Consider the following 18,992-nt stretch of genomic DNA (forward strand, 5'->3'; position numbering starts at 1 on the left):
ATGGCTTTTTTTCGACAAATGTTTATTAAAGAAACAGCCTAGACATTTATGCGTTTTAATTGCATTACTAGTTTTACCTTTAAAAGTAAACTTTTGTTTGTGATACTTTATAGCCTTTCCTATGCATTGTACACCTTGTTTATGGTGAAATCAAAAAATTATGTCATACAGTATGTATTATCTACAGTAAAAAGGTAGAGGGTGCTACACATACACACATGCAGTTGATCAAAACAAAGTCACTCTTAAATGGAATGTAACATTTATCATATGTATCTTGTACATGTTAAATTTTCGAGGGTAAAATAAAGATTAATTATTTTATTGATGAACAGAAGTTTCATTGATTTTGAAATTAAAAGGAATCAAGAATCAATTATTTACATTTTGAGCATTACTAAGTTGAATAACATATTTTTAGAATGATATAATCGATTTCTATCGTGTGTGTGTGTGAATATTTGATTGCTAGCTATGTCCCTCCAAAGTAACTGCCTGTTTAAATATTATTTTCTGGAAATCATTTTATCTATTTTAATTTTCATAAGTGGGACATATGACGTCATGCAAAGGTGTTGCTAACCTTGAAGGTCCGCCATATTAACTTAGCATTTATGGGTAGGTAAAATACATATTATTAATATAAATATATTAAAATGTTCAAGAACAATTTTTGGCATGTTAGGAATGTGTTTACAGTACAGATATCATAACATTAATAATGTTAAATTCAAAGTTGCATAAATTCATACTCGATATAAAAATAGTAACAATCAATAAAGCACAGAAATGTACGTTTGATAAATGCGGAAGTAAATAACCTTTCAGAGCAAACAATATGAATCTTTTTAAAGATATGTTCTTGACCTTTCATATGATTATAGTTTCGTGTGTATAAATACATTTTATATCCATCTATGCAGAATTCCTTTAAAAATTCTAGAGTAACGTGTGTCGTGGGCCTCAATCCTTTTTGTTGTCTTGGGGGGACTAATGAGATTGAAGTCACGCTTTTGAATATCGATATCTAAATTTTATTCCACAGCCATTTTATCAAACACATGGTCCTCCACCATGTCGTGGGCCTCAATCCTTTTTGTTGTCTTGGGGGGACTAATGAGATTGAAGTCACGCTTTTGAATATCGATATCTAAATTTTATTCCACAGCCATTTTATCAAACACATGGGTGACAGACGACACTAACTGTTCGCCGCCGACAATCATAAAAAAAGGTATACAGTCCCGTAAAATACAATAAACAGTATAAATTATGTCCTACATTTCCGGTAACCAGAAATACCAAATAGAGGTATATAACACGTGACACGTATGTTATTCGGGATCAACAAGTAGATAATATTAGACAAAAGAAAAAAAGCGGGACAAATACAGACTAAAACCGTTACACAGAAAATCAAAACATTTAAAAAAAGGAAATTCAGCATTTGCGGGTTGAATGTTGTATTATTGTTCTAAGGGCAGCATCTTGTTGCTCCTGCCATGTTCTAGTTTCTTATTTAAACCCCTACTTGTTATTTATCTTTTTAGAACTAATTCATTGTAATTGTCTTATTTTCATTTTTTTGTAAATGGTTTAATATGCACATAGACCAAGGTGAGCGACACAGGCTCTTAAGAGCCTCTAGTTCAATGAACTATCTCATATTTCCGTCAAGATATATGCCATTTTCAACTTTTCTTTGATTTTTGTTAAAAAAGTATTACGCTTGGATTTTCAAAATTGTGGACATAATTATAAAACATTCAAATCAGGATACTAATGTGAACAAAATGTTGAACTGTATCTCATTCGTGCTGAACGGTCTATACTGGCACAATTTGGTTTTGGCACACTTCCTTTGAGAATCGAAACAGGACGGTTCGTTACAAAATGTGTTGAAAAAAAAGTAAAATCACAAAAATACTGAACTCAGAGGAAATCCAATCGGAAAGTCCATAATCACATGGCCAAATCAAATGACAAAACACATCAAAAACGAAAATGAACGCCTCTTTCTGATGGACTGTAATTTTTACCGAGATCTAAAAATTCAACTTCAACTGAATATAGAACACTCATTTGAAGACATCTTTAAATATGAACAATTTAAAGTATTCATCTGTAAGTATCCTTGAAAAACTGCTTAATGTTTTAACAATGCATTTAACTTTTTGTATAGGAACAATCAAACCTGAATTCTAATTTTGTCCACTGTTCAATGATAATTCTTTTTATACGTACTAGAAAACATGTTCAAAGTGACTTATAGGTCCAAAGGGCCTGGTGAATTACATGTAATTACCACCGCTTATTGACATATTGTTTAATATTATAAGACACATGTTCCGCTAATAAATAATTTTGGTATTGGTATGTGCCAGTTTAATCTTTTCTGAGATTTTGTTTACATAGTATTACGCTCGTGTTGCTGTCTTTTCATTCGTATATTTTAAGGATTGCCATTCAATGGTCGGGACTCTCTACAATGCTTCCTCCGCCAATAAGAACTGATTCCTCGTATTGGGGTTGCCTATAAGAAATTTTTTTTTCTGAAATAACATTGGTCTGAAAGGTCAAATTAGTAAAATATATTCCACTAAGATTCTCCACTTTTGAACGGAGGACATAAAAAATATATAGTACTGGTGTTGCCCATCAGTATTTTATATAGTGTGTGTTGGGATTGAGGTTGGAATGTTTGCCTGCATTGTCATGATTATAAAAATAAGTTTTAGGTATATATACTTATTCAGCTTCTGCAATTATATTAAATACCTAACGATGTGGCGTTGCTAAAAAAAAAGAACAACAACGGAATGTCGTAAAGGTCAATATTATACATAATCAAATGAATGCAACGGGTGCTTCATTTTATGAGCTGTTACAGTTACACAATACGTTTTAGGGACACCGCCACTGAAAAGGAAAAGGTATTTATTGTACACAGATAGCAATAACATCTTGATTTCGTCTATGTCTAAAATATAACTAATGTGTTAAAACAGTATTAAAATACATTATATATATTTACAGGTTTTATGAATATGATACCTCTCCAGACATCAATGAAAACGACCAAATGAACACATGTTCTCCCATATGAAACCAATTTCAACCAATAGAAACTTTCATTTTGTAAACTACAAAATATACCGGTATATGAGTGGGGATATTCAATGAAAGATGCGGTTCATAATGCAGCACTCTTCCATCTTTCAATGTTCATGTCAGAAACTTAAGTATCAATATTGACTGTAAATATCAGAAGTCACTTAGACCTTTCTAGAATGGCGTCTAGTACAGGTACATATTGTGACATTTGTCAGAACAGACATATATCTAAGGCGGCAGAGGAATATTGTCCTGTCTGTGAAGAAGCATTATGTACTGATTGTAAAGATCATCACAATCTAGCAAAGGCGTCAAAAAGTCACCAAGTTATCTTGATAGATGAGTATAACAAGTTGCCTCCTTTTATTAGAGAGATCAAGCAACATTGTGACGTACATGGTGATAGGTTTGAATTTTTCTGTCCAGTGCATAACGAGTTGTGCTGCAAAAGATGCATTACTACAACTCATAGCGACTGTAAAGGATCAAAAGTTTTAGAAGATTTTGTTGAATTTTCGAAATCTTCCGCGACTATTAACGAATACGAACAAACATTGAAAGATGTTGAAAAGAATATTCAAACTGCGATCGTTGATAGAAAAAATAATCTTGAGAAATTCGAAAAACAGAAACAGGCTATCAGAACACAAATTAAGGATAAAAGGGCTGAAATCAACAAGCACTTAGACGACCTTGAAGCCACAACAATGAATGAACTTTCAGTTATTGAACGTGAAAAGAAACAAGACGTCATTTCAGTTATTGAAAAATTAGAAGCTAACAAGTACAAAACTATACAACTCAGAATAGATGTAGATGCAATGAAAAAGTACGGATCTAATATACAAGTGTTTATGGGAACAACAAAACTTCTACAACCTGTAATAAGTCAAGAGAAATTCGTCCGATCATTGCAAAACGATGAAAGTTTACGTTTTATCAACCTTGAATGCTCCATTAGTGAAGAGTTGAATGGTATCATGACAGGAGTTCGTTCATTCGGTGTGCTCACACCAATAACTTCTGACGCGTGTGTCCGATTCAGTTGGGAAAGTGACAAATCAGCTCAGATACTATCTTCGCCGACATATATGCATAGTATTGACAATATTAACACTAAACTGATATGTAAGATAGATGTCAGTGCCTTTACAACGATAACATCCTGTCTTGTCGGCAAATATGTTATGTTCTCAAATTTAAAATCCAGGTTGTCCACAGGATGTTTATTGCAGTATGATGGAAAAGGGAAATATTTGAAAGAAATAGAGCTGAAAAATTCACATGCCTTCAATACCTTATTCATTGATTCCGAAACCGTTGCTGTTACCGGTGGTGGTTACGATTTTAAAATTCACATAGTTGATGTAGCAACATTGCAAGTGAAAAAAGTAATAAATGTTGGAAACCAAAATTGGATATATGGAGCGACCTACAATAAAAATGAATCCATTATAAGTTGCATGCATGACTCAATAAAGATGTTTAACATTGCCAACAACACAGATTTAACAGCATCAACTCTTCCTTTTAAAACTAAATCTACAACTTTCAGTTATCTTGCCTCCGATGACCATTATTTTTATCATTCTGATAACATTCACCATTCTGTTACATGTTATGAGATCAAAGGGAAGGTAATATGGTCCTTCAAGGATGCCGTTCTAAAGGAACCTCGTAGTCTATGCTTGGATTCAGATTCAAACGTTTATGTAGCAGGAAGTGGCTCAAACAATGTTGTAGTTATTTCATCAGATGGGTTGCATTTGAAACAATTACTTGGACCAGACGATGGCATGAAAGCACCGCATGCCATTCATTACGACAAAACAAGTAATAGATTGTTGGTTGCTAATGAGTTTGGTCCGGCATTTCTATATCATGTATCAAAATAAATCAGTACAAGATGTTTTCAAATTACTGTAAACCAACTTATTTTCGCGGATACTTAATTTCGCTTTTTACCCTTCCTGGACCACTTCGCGGCTATTTAATTTCGCAATTTTCTGAAATCCAATAGGGAATTATCCAAGTATTTCATATTCGCGACGATTAATATTTGCGTTATTTTTTTCCTTGCGAAAGTCGCGAAAATAAATCGCTCGCGAAAAATAAGTTGGATTACAGTACATTAATGGTCCTTTAATAAAGATAAAACAAAACGGCTTTGATCCCATGGCCACATCTTTGCTAACAATGGGTGTATATACACAACAATACTACAGCATAAAACAATGACCATGTAAATTTTAAAATCTTGACACAATTAAACTCTAAAATATAAAAGATAATTAAAGAATGTACAAAAAATGAACCAAAATATCGAATATTCATGTTTAATGGGTAGGGAGGAATACTGGTATGATATATTATTTCATTAAAATCCTTAAACATATGGGAATAAAATGCTTTGCTAAGCGCAACATGATACAACCGTAGAGGTCGAACCCTGAACAGTCAAGACAAATTTGAACACTCTCTTCAAGCTTGATACTGTCTGAATTTGGATTGTGATCACATTTTAGAAATACTTTAGGTTTCTGACACAAAATAAATGTCAAATATCTTAAAAATCAATCGCGCAATACTGTGCATTTGAAGATTCCTCTTAAAACTTTACCAAAAAAAATGAAATTTCTCACTTGGTTTCTTCCTTTATCTTTTTCTCAAATTTTCTTTTGCTATTTTAGAATTATGTAAACATATGAAAAGTATTTTTCCACAAACTGAGTTTCATATTTCCAAAAAAAAAAAGTAAAAGTCTTCAAAATTAAAAACCTTATTATTCATTGTATGCTATTGCATGTATTGGTAGAGGCCAACCTGTAATTATCGTCATTTTTTTTTGTTAGAAAAAGGATCAAATAGTTTTACAACTCTTGACTAATAAAGCAATAAGTAAAAAAAACTGATAAACATGTTGTCATGTGTAGATGCTGGTGAAAATTATCTTTGTTTGCATTACATTTACCAGAACAACGAATGGGATGTAGATGGATTGACAGGTCTATAATTACTTTATACAGTATAACCTAACAAAGTTAAAGCTGAACATTATATATGTTAAACAGTTTTGATTATTGGGCACAGTTAATGACAAAAATACTAGCAGATGTACACCCCCTGCATTCAAACTTTGGGTATTTATGCAACAAGTAAACATGATCTCAAAGATAACACAAAGAAAACTAACCGGATTTATACTGCAAATTCAACATTTTTTTGCCTCTTTAATTGTGATATTTGTTCAATGCACAAACACGATAGGGATTATTGAGATTTTAAGAAAAGCTGCATGCAAAAAATGAAATCAAATTTGAAATTGCAAGTTTTATGTTTGTGAAACATACTCCATAGACGTATCTACACTTGTATGCAAATTTGTCCGCCATTACATAAATTCACACAGGTTCCCGTAAACTTTGACATCATAATTCAAAACATTTGATGTCACAACTAAAAAGTGATTGTTGCTTGACGTCAAAAGGTTATTCAGAGGTGATATAAGGTCATTCGGAGGCAAAATACAGCTAAAGACCAAAATTCTAAATACGTCTATTGCAATGTGGGCAAAACATTGCAAAAATTTATGAATTTAGTCATTATGGTTACTGATACCTATTCCATGGTAAGTTACCATGGTTACAGGCATTAAAGCCTCCTACAGAACTGGATTTAACGTCATTTTCAAACTCAACATATTTTTCTATTTATCTCCTTTGAAATTGTATAACATTTATAAAATCTTTTCCTTAAACAGTCTTTATAACTACAAACAACATTTATAGGCCTTATTCAATCATTAATTACACCTTTCGAGTTATATATATATAAACTTTCAGTATATATATATATCAATTTTCACTTATTATAAAAAGTAAGATAGTTCATTTTAATTTTCACTGCATAGTATGTTACAACTCTTGTGTGACATCAATATACAAAGATAGATTGGACAAATTCTAATACACTTTATACCCAGGCTAGAAAAATGACAAGTACAAAACGTATGGTACATGTATATAACATTTATAAAATCTTTTCCTTCAACAATCTTTATAACAACAAAGCAACATTTTGTAAGCCTGATAAGGCCTTTCAAGTTATATTCATAAACTTTTCGTATCAATTTTCACTTGAGAGAGAAAGTAAGATAGTACATTTTAATTTATACTGCATGGTTTGTTACGATTCTTGTGTGGCGTCTCTATATCCAAACACTCCCTTCATCATCCTACATTGTGACAAGTGTTGGGATTCTGTCGGCATCAGGTAAGCTCCTTGGTCTCCTAGATATATATGTCTTACAAAAGTTAAGAAATGTAAATTGAGATTGTAAACTGCTTTTATATCTTGAACCGTCTGTGATGTTGATAATTTTTTGCTAGATTAATGTCCAGTAGCAAATATTTCATGCATATTCAGAACAACGGACATGATTGAGAGATATTTAGCTTTCATTTTTTATGACATTTTTGAAAGGATCATATTCTAATGAGTATGGGTCAATAAGAATATTAATTATAAAGCCAAATTTTTCTGCAATTTAACATTTTAATACCATACATGTTCTTCAAGTCAACCTAGTCCCTAACTATACAAAGGTATATTGTCTTCAGAACACAAAACTTTTTGTGTGTGTCTAAATTTGTTTTTTTGTCAGTAGACATTCAGTGGCGGATCCAGAAATTTTCATAAGTGGGGGCCCACTGGCTGCCTAAGAGGGGGCCAATCTCGTCACGCTTCAGTGATTACCAATATAAGCAACCAAATATTTTTCTCAAAAGGGGGGCCCGGGCCCCATGCCAACCCCCCCCCCCCCACTTAAATCCGCCTCTGACATTTACACCAAAATATTTGTATAAAAAATTCATTTAGATGCATTGGACACGGCTGTGAACGCAATTTATGGTCATCATCCTTTATTAACCTTAATTATAAATAAATTACTTCAGTTGCATCTAGAGTTTAAACTGTAGATATCCAACACTTTAAGTAAGCATACAAATCCTGGTCATTTTGGTTATGAATATAAATTGCTAGGTATGGTCAAAAAGGATACGGTAATCTAATAACCCACAATGCACTAGCACTTAATTCTACAACATCAGTTGTACCAAGGTTGAACAGAGGACATGGTGATGGTGCAGGCTGTATGATAGGGTTGACTGTTATCCTGACTGGTCCCTCCGGTGTTACTACATACAGTCTCATTAACTGACCAAGGAATCCTTTAGATGATCTAAAAAGTAATAATAACATAAAATTGATTGATAGATTGTTGGTGTTTAATGCCACTTTCAGATATACAGTGTGAACGAAGCTGGAAAGACTTTCAGATATACAGTGTAAACAAAGCTGGAAAGACTTTCAACTATACAGTGTGAACGAAGCTGGAAAGACTTTCAGCTATACAGTGTGAACGAAGCTGAAAAGACTTTCAGCTATACAGTGTGAACGAAGCTGGAAAAACTTTCAGCCATACAGTGTGAACGAAGCTTGAAAGACTATCAGCTATACAGTGTGAACAAAGCTGGAAAGACTTTCAGCTATACAGTGTGAACGAAGCTGGAAAGACTTTCAGTTAAAAGACCCAATAAAGGGGCCAGCTGAAGGACGCCTCCCGGTGCGGGAATTTCTCGCTACATTGAAGACCTATTGGTGACCTTCTGCTGTTGTGTTTTTTTCTATGGTCGGGTTGTTGTCTCTTTGACACATTCCCCATTTCCATTCTCAATTTCATACAGTGTGAACCAAGCTGAAAAGCCGAGAGATCTAGAGAACCACTGACATTTGGCAGAAAAATGGGTGATCCCAGTCAATTACTAGCAAAGTTCAATACAACTGCCACATGCTAGGTTTGAATTCACAATCTCAGTGTTGACAGATTATTGATACTGTATATGAACTTCTTTGAACACAGAGCAAAGAGGCCCATACATCATAAAAGGAATAATTTGGATGGCCTTTAAATTTCTGATTTAGATAAATCATGAAAAACACTGATAAATGATAATATAAAATACAAGTATCTATTGAATTGTATTGTGGCTTACCATACATCTAATTTAAAAGTTTCAAATTATTGAAAAATTTATGTCTATTTGGTGTTTACAACTGAAATCATAAATTATATAGCAATTACATTTCTTCTTCTCACTGTCGAAATTGATATCATTGCCAAAAGTGACCCGGCACTAAGCAAGTAAAAATCCTTATTGGGAATCCTGCTTGAGATATACATATAGTCTTTAATAAGAAACAAGTGTCTATATATCCAATGTTTCGAAAAATAAATTATAAAGGGTTCCTCTAAACTCTATATCACACATGCTACTGTTGCTGCTAGTGTAAAAGTGTAAAGTTGACTGTAAAATGTAAGTCCATTAAAAAATTTAATTCATAAAAAAACGATATATTTTTTTTTAGTTATTATTCGTGATCTTGAAGAATATTAAGCTGCTGTCCCAGTTTCATAACAATCATTTTAGGTTTACAAATTTATCATGCAACATAAATGTGACAGGCTTGAGAAAAATGTGAATAACTTTTACACCAATTATCAATGACCTTTACATACCTGCAGTGAGGACAAGCACAATAGAGAGGCATATCTAAGTTGACTAATTTATTGGCATTATCCTGCAAAACAAAACAAAATATACAATTGTGTTTCGAATCATATTAAACATTGGAGCTGAGTCGGATAGAAATCAACCATATGAATTTCAATACATCTGTAAACTTATTTCAGATTGAAAAAAAATCTTGTATACAAATGAAGGCAACAGTAGTATACCGCTGTTCAAAACTCGTAAATCTATGGACAAAAAACAAAATTGGGGTAACAAACTAAAACAGAGGGAAACGCATTAAATATAAGAGGAGAACAACGACACAACATTAAAATGTAACATACACAGAAACGGACTAAGCATTATACAAAATCAACAAATATAACATCAAAACCAAATACATGAATTTGGGATAGAAAAGTACTGTGACACGTCTTATAGTAATGTGAATTCACACTCAAATATAAGAGAAAACAAAGTCTGTCAGTAAAACGAACTCAAGTTACATTGTTAACAAACTTTAATTTTCTTAATTTTCTATATTTATCTTATCTATTTATAACTCTGTATTGCTACTTTCACTTTTGATTGTTTTCTCACCATGATGACGTCAAATTGCACCACTTTGAGTACTTCAGGGATTAATATCTGTATAAAAATTGTCCTGATGAAGCCTGCCTTGCAGGCGAAACATGTAGACCATAGCAAATAAAATTGCAGACCATTCGAAGTGTTGTTGTCAATTTTGAGTATTATTGTAATGTTGCATTTATTTGCATAATTTGACAACCCTGCATACCAAGGTATCCACTTCAGGGACTCTAACGAAATGATTCACACAGGCGTTGGTTACCACATGGAGTTTAAAAAGTCTGTCACTGTTTATAATTATGAATAGAGGCAATATTCATGTAAGAAACCCACAAAACAGACATCTTTTATTTCGTATTTCAATGTTAAAAAAGCAATCAAAGTATTAGCAATGTAAATGTATATATATGTGCACTTGTATAAGATTGATTTCTATTAGATGCAGCTCACTTTATGAACAGTAAAGGAGTAGAGTCAGTATCATGATTGAACAACGATTTAAATGTGTATTTTCCAAACTGTAAAAATTGTTTTGAGTAAATATATTGTGTATTTATTGCTAAATCTATCATTCTTTAAATGTAAGAGGAATTATATGTGCTTCAAATTTATAAATACATTAGCATGTATAGGAAAAGATTTAATTTTTTCTAGAAATTTGTTACGTTTTTTTGGGGAAATGTTTTGCCCATTGAAATTTCAATTGAAAAATTAAGATGTGGTTTACAATAAACTAAGAATATTTCAGCACAAACATTTGTAGGTTTGGAGTGGCACCACTGTTAATTTTTCAGAAAAACTGACAAGTGGTATTCCCATACACTTATTGAGACCCAAATACATCACTTATAATACAATTGGTAACAAAAAATTAAAAAAATATTTTATGTTTTCAGCCAATTCTATCAACATCGTCGCATTTAAAAAACTTTACAGAAAACTAGATATCATTGAGATTGGAGCCATGTCTGTGGGCCCCGCTGTGAATAATGTGCATTAAAAAATTGTATCTTTACCATAGGACATGGGTTTGTCAACTGAAATCAAAGTTTTTGACCTTGACCTTTGACCTAGGAAGTTGTAAATAAATTATGACACACCCTTTGGTGTTGGTTTATGAACATGTCAAGTATAAACTTTGAAATGATAACGGTTCTCAAGATATAGAGCGGACACGATCTTTACCATAGGACATGGGGTTGTCAACTGAAACCAAAGTTTTTGACCTTGACCTTTGACCTAGGAAGTTGCATATAAATTATGACACACCATCTGGTATGGGTTTATATACATGTCAAGTATAAACTTTGAAATGATAACGGTTCTCAAGATATAGAGCGAACACGATCTTCACCGCAGAACACAGGGTTGTCAACTGAAACCAAAGTTTTTTTACCTTGACCTTTGACCTAGGAAGTTGTACATACATCATGACACGCCCTCTGGTGGTGGTTAATAAACATGTAAAGTATAAAGTATGAAATCATAATGGTTCTCTAGATATGGAGCGGACACAAAAGTGGATGGACGGACGGACAGACTGATCACTATAGGCGGGTGGCGGGGCCCTAATTAACAAAACAATGACATTCTCATAAGTGCTGACAACTGGGCTGGTGGTACCCCAGAGGACAAAATGTCTCAAGCAGTGGCCTCAAATAAAACTCATAAATATATTGTCCACCATTTTAAGTTATAATTTTACCTTGACAGAGCTGGTACTAGAGACCTTTATGATTTTCTCAGGTCCACTACAGAAAAATCTGTGTCCCCTTGGACATTCATATTCATTTCCTAAATATATTCTAAGGTTCACTTCAGCTGTATCTAAAAAAACAAATTTACATAAAACTTTATTACAATGATTTATTTTTATGCCCCACCTACAATAGTAAAGGGGCATTATGTTTTCTGGTCTGTATGTCCATGCGTCCGTCCGTCCCTTCATCTGTCCGTTCGTTCGTCTGACCAGTTTCAGGTTAAAGTTTTTGGTCGAGGTAGTTTTTGATGAAGTAGTAGACCCATCAACCTGAAACTTAGTATATATGTTCCTTATGATATGATCTTTCTAATTGTAATGTCAAATTAGAGTTCTGACCCCAATTTCACGGTCCATTGAACATAGAAAATGATAGTGCGAGTGGGGCATCTGTGTACTGGGGACACATTCTTGTTTTCAAATATTTAAACATTAATGTTTAAATTATATTTTTAGGGTTGTCATGGTTGTTCCTTCATCTTGTTTACATACAAAGACATAAAAGATAAAGCTTTAGCAGAAGTCTCTGCACATAACTGATGCTCTCAAAGTTCTTCCCAAGCAAATATGTGACCTTTCAAAAATATGTTATATTCAACTTTTAAAAAAGGAATTTCAAGTCCCTTGGTCTTACATCATAATCATATTCCAGTGACAAGAATGTGTCCCCAGTACATGAATGCCCTATCCGCACTATCATTTTTTATTTTCAGTGGACCGTGAAAATGGGGTAAAATCTCTAATTTGGCATTAAAATTAAAAAGATCATGTCACAAAGAACATGTGTACTAAGTTTCAAGTTGATTGGACTTAAACTTCATAAAAAACTACCTCGACCAAAAACTGTAACCTGAAGCAGGACAGACAGACGAACGAACAGATGGATGAACGAACGGACGTACGAACGGACGCAAAGACCAGAAAACATAATGCCCATAAATGTGGCATAAAAAAAATAAATTGTAAGGGTTCTGCGGAACCTAGTGTTTGCCTACTTTATAAATCTAATAAATATTTTTAAAAACTTCAACTGCAGACTGTATGTAATGTATGTAAAACTTTAACCACAGAGTGAATTTTTGTGGATGCCGCCACCAACGACAACGCTGACGACAGACTATAGGATCGCTATGTCTCACTTTTTCGACCGAAGTCGAAGGCTCGAAAAAAACCAAACCATAGTGTTTTCAAGCCTAGTTCTGAAATAAGGCAATATTAATGCCATAATTAACAGCTTGAATATCAACTTGGTGTTAGAAAATACCTTTAGAGCTTTTCTTCTGCTTTCCTTTCCTTGAAGCAGTTTCTCCAACAGATGGCCACTTGTCTTTCTCTGCTTTTACAGTGATGTCCCATGGCAACAGGAAGTGACTTCCATGAAGGAATCCTGGGTAATCTAAACCAGTATTATGGTTGTACAAGCTAGCTTTGCCTATACAACACACAGCCCAGGATGGAAACTTAGGTAATAATCCGGGTACAGATTCTGAATGAATCATTCCAGGCAAGTATTCAGTGGTAGAAACTTGCCTAAATGTGGCAGGTATACCTGTAATATTGATATTACATACATATTTAAAAAGGCTTTATAGATACGTCTAGATGACAAACAGCAATAGAGGCTTTGACTATTGATATATCAATGTTTTATAGTATTTTATAGGGTTCTCATTGTTTGTTCATCTTATGATAGATCTCATGTATCCATTTGTTGCTAAATGATGAGGCCTGCATTTTACAAAAAAAAGTTATGATTAAATTGAAAGTAAGACTAAAGTATTTTGAATTTTTCAATCAAACATTTCATGGACTATTATTTAAGAATGAATTAAAGGATTCAAAATACTAAATTATTGTTTAAAGCGAAGATTTATGACAGAAAATCAAGGAATTATCTAGAATCTTGTGTGACAATGAGTTTTGTTATGTCAAGGTTTTTTTCACCCTCCATATGGTTTTGGTTATGCTTCTTGTTAAAGGCTCCATAGTGACCCAGGCTTGCTTTAAAATTTAGTGGATAGTTGTCTCGTTAGCAGTTATACCACAGCTCCTTATTACTTAATAATGGCAATTTAAGCATGTCAAATTACCAAATTTTTTATGTCAATAGACTATGATTGAGGGAGCAGGGCCATGTAATTGAGACATTCGAATCATAACACAAACAAATATCAATTAACTACCATGTGCTGTCTTAAACTGACTTTCTGTGGTTCAAGTATCAATAAATCAAGAATGTTACTATATTTCTGCTAATAATATTGGCAAAAATTGGAATCCACATTATACCTGTAGTAGACTGGCATTGTTATATCAACATTTGAAATCAATCAAGTCTTTAGGGCGACCATTCAACAAACATTGCCTAAATTTTTTAATTTAAAATTGTTTATATTCCTTAATTTTACCTAGAGCTGCCTCTTCTGGTTGTTCTGCTTCAGGATCTTCATGATCAGGCTCTTCTTCTTTTATTTCTTCCACCTTTTCTAACTTTTCTGTCGTTTCTTCCATTGGACTAGTAGACACAATCTGATGACTATCTTCACTAGCTACTTCCTCTACAGCCTCCACATGAGGGCTTGTGGTGGCAAAATTATTTGGACTGATACCTTCATGATGAGAATAGTCACTTCCACCAGACTGACCTGCAATTTTAATTTTGGACTCATAATTTTAATTAATTCTATTTCAGAAATAATTCTTTTATGTCCTGTTATACACTTAGGGCTATTCCAGAAAAAAAGGTATGGGAGGGGGGGGGGGTTGGAAGGCAGTTTTTGTCAGCACCCGCCACCCAGACAATCGTAATTGAGAATTATAGTGCATTATAGTGTGAAAAGTTGCTCTGATACCAATCACCCATGTATTATTAATACAATGTGCCTTCCAACCCCCCAATACATTTTTTTCTGGAATAGCCCTTATTTAACATGGATTGGCATTATGTGTTTTATTAAGGTGGTACCCAACACTTTCACTAAAATTAATTTGGCTTGTTTAATTTTCATAAAATTTTGACAAAGTATTTACTTTGACCCTTTAACAAAAATATAAAAATTTCAAAAATTTTGAACCAACCATTTTGTCAGAAAAATTACACTGGTTATATATATATATAGCAGTTTGACAAATACCAATTTTGATCATTGAGAAGCTTAATATTCCCTTTACAACACGACATAATTAAAACGTTAAGCTGACTTTACAGAGTTATCTCCCTGTAGTGTTAGGTACCACCTTAACAGCTTTTCAATAATAGTTACTGTGGATTCATTCATTTTTGTTGGATACCAATTTTCCTCTAATTCATGGGTACAGCAGAACCACAAATTCAAGTGTTCAACACATTACAAGCTGTCTAAAGGAATGTATTCAGACTATGCCAAAACAACGAAATCAAATATCCAGGATTATTCTAAATTTCCTAAGTCCACAAAAATAAGTAACCCAGGGAAATAAACAAATCCACAGTACGTATCATGCATAAATGGGCCAATGGCGGAAAAAAAAGGATCATTTCTATTGGAATATGAAAATTTAAGATTTTTTTAATCAAAAGAAATGTTTTAAACACAGATGCTTAAATGAAATTCTTGTAAATATTTTTTATTATCAAAATGTTTGTCTTTATAAAATAAGAACCACAATTGGTACACTACATATTTGCTTTGCTGAAAATGACATTTACCTAAACTTAATGCTAGACTGAGATTAGCCATGCCAGATACAATATCTCCAGATTTGACTGTTGGTGTGTCCCCTTGTGAGTTCTTATGTGATCTTTCTATCTTTTTTATTTGTGCAGCTCTAGCTTCAGCCGTGCTAGGTTTGAATGATGGTAAATCCACATGTTCAAGTTTTCCACAACAACTCTCTTCTAACCCTGCGTAGAAATCATAATTGGCAGCCTGTAATATAAAAGTAAAATAATATCTTTAAATAATCATAAATACTTTGGTCTAAAAACAAATAAAATCTTGGTCATCATTCATTCATACAAGAATGTGTCCATAGTACATGAATGCCCCACTCTCACTATTTTTTGGCGTGAAATTATGGTCAAATCTCTTATTCAGCATAAAAACATCCAAGTAATTTAATTTCTGGTCGATAGTTGTCTCATTGGTTATCCTACCACATCTCCTTTCGTTTCATCATGAACCAAATTTTCAATTTTTTTTTCCTAAAATAGTCCCAAAGTTGATCATTTTGACAGTTTTTTCTGGAACATTATATTCGTTAAATTATTGACCTAATTTTTGTTCCTTCAAATGAACTTTAAAAATAAGTGATCAAAAAGTATTGAAAATCCTGAAATGTTTGAGTGCATTTATTATTACAATGGTCAACATTGAGATATAAATTACTGAGATTTAAAGAAATACAGTACTAAAAAAAAAGCTATCAAATTTTTACTTGTCCTGTCTCAAATTTTTGCAATAATTAAAACATTACAAACAATTCTGAGTCTACAATACTACAATTGCAATACCTTGTGATCAAATGGATCATCTTTGTCTGCTTGTTTCCTGCCACAGTTACAAGCAGCTCTTGTCTTCAGCTGGTTTGTGTGTGGCATCACTGGTAAATGTCTGTTACTGTCCAATTCAGGTTCATCTGGTAGTCTGTGTAACTGTAAGAAGATTTAACTCATAACTAAAAGTCAATTTAAACTGATAAAGCCTGTTACTTTGAATATAATCTGAAATATAATTTTTTTATCAAGAGAACTGTATTTATACTGTTCAAATAAAAATTTTGAAAAAAATTGGTGATAAAAACTTGATATCACTCTTGAAAGAGCAAAACCAGATTTTCAAAATAAATTCTTGGAAGCATGTTAAAGATAGATAAATGCTTTTAAAGACATATTTAAATAAATAATTATGTTCTGTCATACCAACAAGTTTTTGTCAATTTTTTTTTTACAGTAGAACTGAATGATATAATTTGCATTTTAAAGGGTTTAGCCCAACATTTTTGTGTAACAATAAGAAAAACATGCTACATCTCTTATTCAGCATAAAAAAACTAATTACACAAAGGTCAATAAAAACTAATTACACATATAAAATTGTAAAAAAAATTTGAAACTATTTTTTTTCTTACAGGATTGATGCAATGATTGCCAGTAACACTAATTTCTTCACAGAGTTGTCTCCCATTTTTCCAGAATTTTTCACAGGCTTCATCTAACTGCACCAGATACTTCTCTGTGGCAGGTCCTCTAGCAAACTGATGGAACACCCTGTGTGCTTGCTGTAACTGAAATATTTAAGAAAATATAATATATTACTTAATGTTATATATGAAATAATAAATTAATCAAATGTTTTTGTGTTTGGAAAGAATATTCAAACCATAAATTGTGTTCTGCTTCAAAAGAGCATTTGCTTTTATTTCTGGTTAAGCAAACTTTTATTTAATTCAAAAGAAGACATAACAATACAATAGTATATAATCTAATTTATTAAAACCATTTAACATACACATGTTCTTTTCATATGAATTTAACCAATGTTTTTCCCGTTTATATGGTTTAACACTAGTAATTTTTCAGGCCCTTTATAGCTTGCTGTTTGGTGTGAACCAAAGCTCCATGCATGCTGAAGACCATACTTTGACCTATAATGGTTTTTCTTTTACATATTGAGACTTGGATGGAGTCAGTTATCTCAATAGCACTCATACCCCATCTTCTTATATCTATGTAGTTTATTAGTTTTACATATAAAAAGAAATCTTGGATAAATTAGATACAACTTTAAATGAAGGTAATTGGTTCATTTTTTTCCTCTATTACAGCATATTCTTTTACTATTAATATAACTGTATACATTAGAAGATTCAATCAAAAATCACTTGTGTTGGTGTTGAGTGATTAACAGTGAATCAGAGTGATTACTAGTGATTTTTGGTTTCAACACTGATCTATGAATCTTTTCTCAATTTTTTATTGATAATAAATTGAGTTTTTCTTAATTCTACTAGAACCACTCCTGAATCACTAGCAATGATTAAGTATTCACCACTGGCTGAATCATCCTTGTGTGTACTGACCAGTACTAGTAACAGAAAACATTAGAAAATCTTACTTTGTTCAGATGGAAGTTTGTTACATAATGTGTTGGTAATCCTTCTTGGTAAGCAGCTTCAGCTACAGGTAAAACTTTGTTACAACGACTGTAATACAAACAGTCAAATATAACCTCAAATGTAAACATAAAACTTCATATAAATGATTGTAATGTCAGAAAAAATATGTATATAATAAATTTACATGAACCTTTAAAACTTTATATTTTAAAAATAATTGTAAAAATATCTTAATTGCCTCATCTTCTTTGTCTCTATACTATAGGGAATTTTTATAGATGATTTTAAACTTTCCACATTTCTGGTGTAACCCGTTCTTGATGTTTAAGTTTCACAATTTCTTGTTTATGATTGCAATACCAGTATTCATTAAAAACCAATTTAATGTGAGGGATTTTTTTTTATCTTAATCTGGAAATATAAAGTAAAAAAAAAAAAAACCTTCACTAAAATTTCTTATTGACAGTAGATGGAATTTTGCAGATTTATATTTGCATACTTTTCTGAGAATCTGATATCAGTTTCCAGTAATGATTTCAGAGTGTTGAAGTGTGCCTGGGCTTTGGCATTTATTCGTTCTCCAAGGAAGAAATCATACAATCTGTTTGCTATCATACACCATAACTCACATGTTGGTACCTATTTAAAAAAAAAGAATACAAAATCATCACATCTATTTTATAAAATAAAATTGAATTATGTTTAAAATGTTAAGTACAAAAGACTTTAAACAAGTTGGTAGCCAATTCATGTCTTGTTTTTATTTAGATTTTGTCAATTAATCCTGAAGACTGTTCCAGTAAAACATATTTGGCAGGAAGAGAATTCGAAGGCACTATGATAATAGTATAACCACC

General features: G+C 32.5%; 1 protein-coding gene and 1 long non-coding RNA gene across 2 annotated transcripts in view; one reads left to right on the forward strand and one right to left on the reverse strand.

The window, feature by feature from the left end:
• Positions 1-451: 451 nt before the first annotated feature.
• On the forward strand, positions 452-6,030 carry LOC143057230 (uncharacterized). The gene is made up of 2 exons (XR_012972677.1): positions 452-618; positions 3,037-6,030. It is a non-coding gene; the product is annotated as an uncharacterized LOC143057230 (long non-coding RNA).
• Positions 6,031-7,127: 1,097 nt separating this feature from the next.
• The window catches only part of LOC143057229 (nonsense-mediated mRNA decay factor SMG8-like), a 29,983-nt gene continuing 18,118 nt past the window's right edge, over positions 7,128-18,992 (reverse strand). Inside the window, exons 11-21 of the mRNA XM_076230492.1 lie at positions 18,635-18,774; positions 18,135-18,222; positions 17,149-17,304; positions 16,532-16,672; positions 15,728-15,947; positions 14,448-14,684; positions 13,304-13,588; positions 11,986-12,107; positions 9,695-9,756; positions 8,177-8,356; positions 7,128-7,417 (exon numbers count right to left, since the gene is read on the reverse strand). Of these exons, the coding sequence (XP_076086607.1) occupies positions 7,300-7,417; positions 8,177-8,356; positions 9,695-9,756; positions 11,986-12,107; positions 13,304-13,588; positions 14,448-14,684; positions 15,728-15,947; positions 16,532-16,672; positions 17,149-17,304; positions 18,135-18,222; positions 18,635-18,774 (1,749 nt within the window). The 3' untranslated portion in view covers positions 7,128-7,299. The remainder of the gene's footprint in view (positions 7,418-8,176; positions 8,357-9,694; positions 9,757-11,985; positions 12,108-13,303; positions 13,589-14,447; positions 14,685-15,727; positions 15,948-16,531; positions 16,673-17,148; positions 17,305-18,134; positions 18,223-18,634; positions 18,775-18,992) is intronic.

The sequence above is a fragment of the Mytilus galloprovincialis genome, chromosome 13, assembly GCF_965363235.1.
Source record: "Mytilus galloprovincialis chromosome 13, xbMytGall1.hap1.1, whole genome shotgun sequence".
NCBI classification, from domain to species: Eukaryota; Metazoa; Mollusca; class Bivalvia; order Mytilida; family Mytilidae; genus Mytilus; species Mytilus galloprovincialis.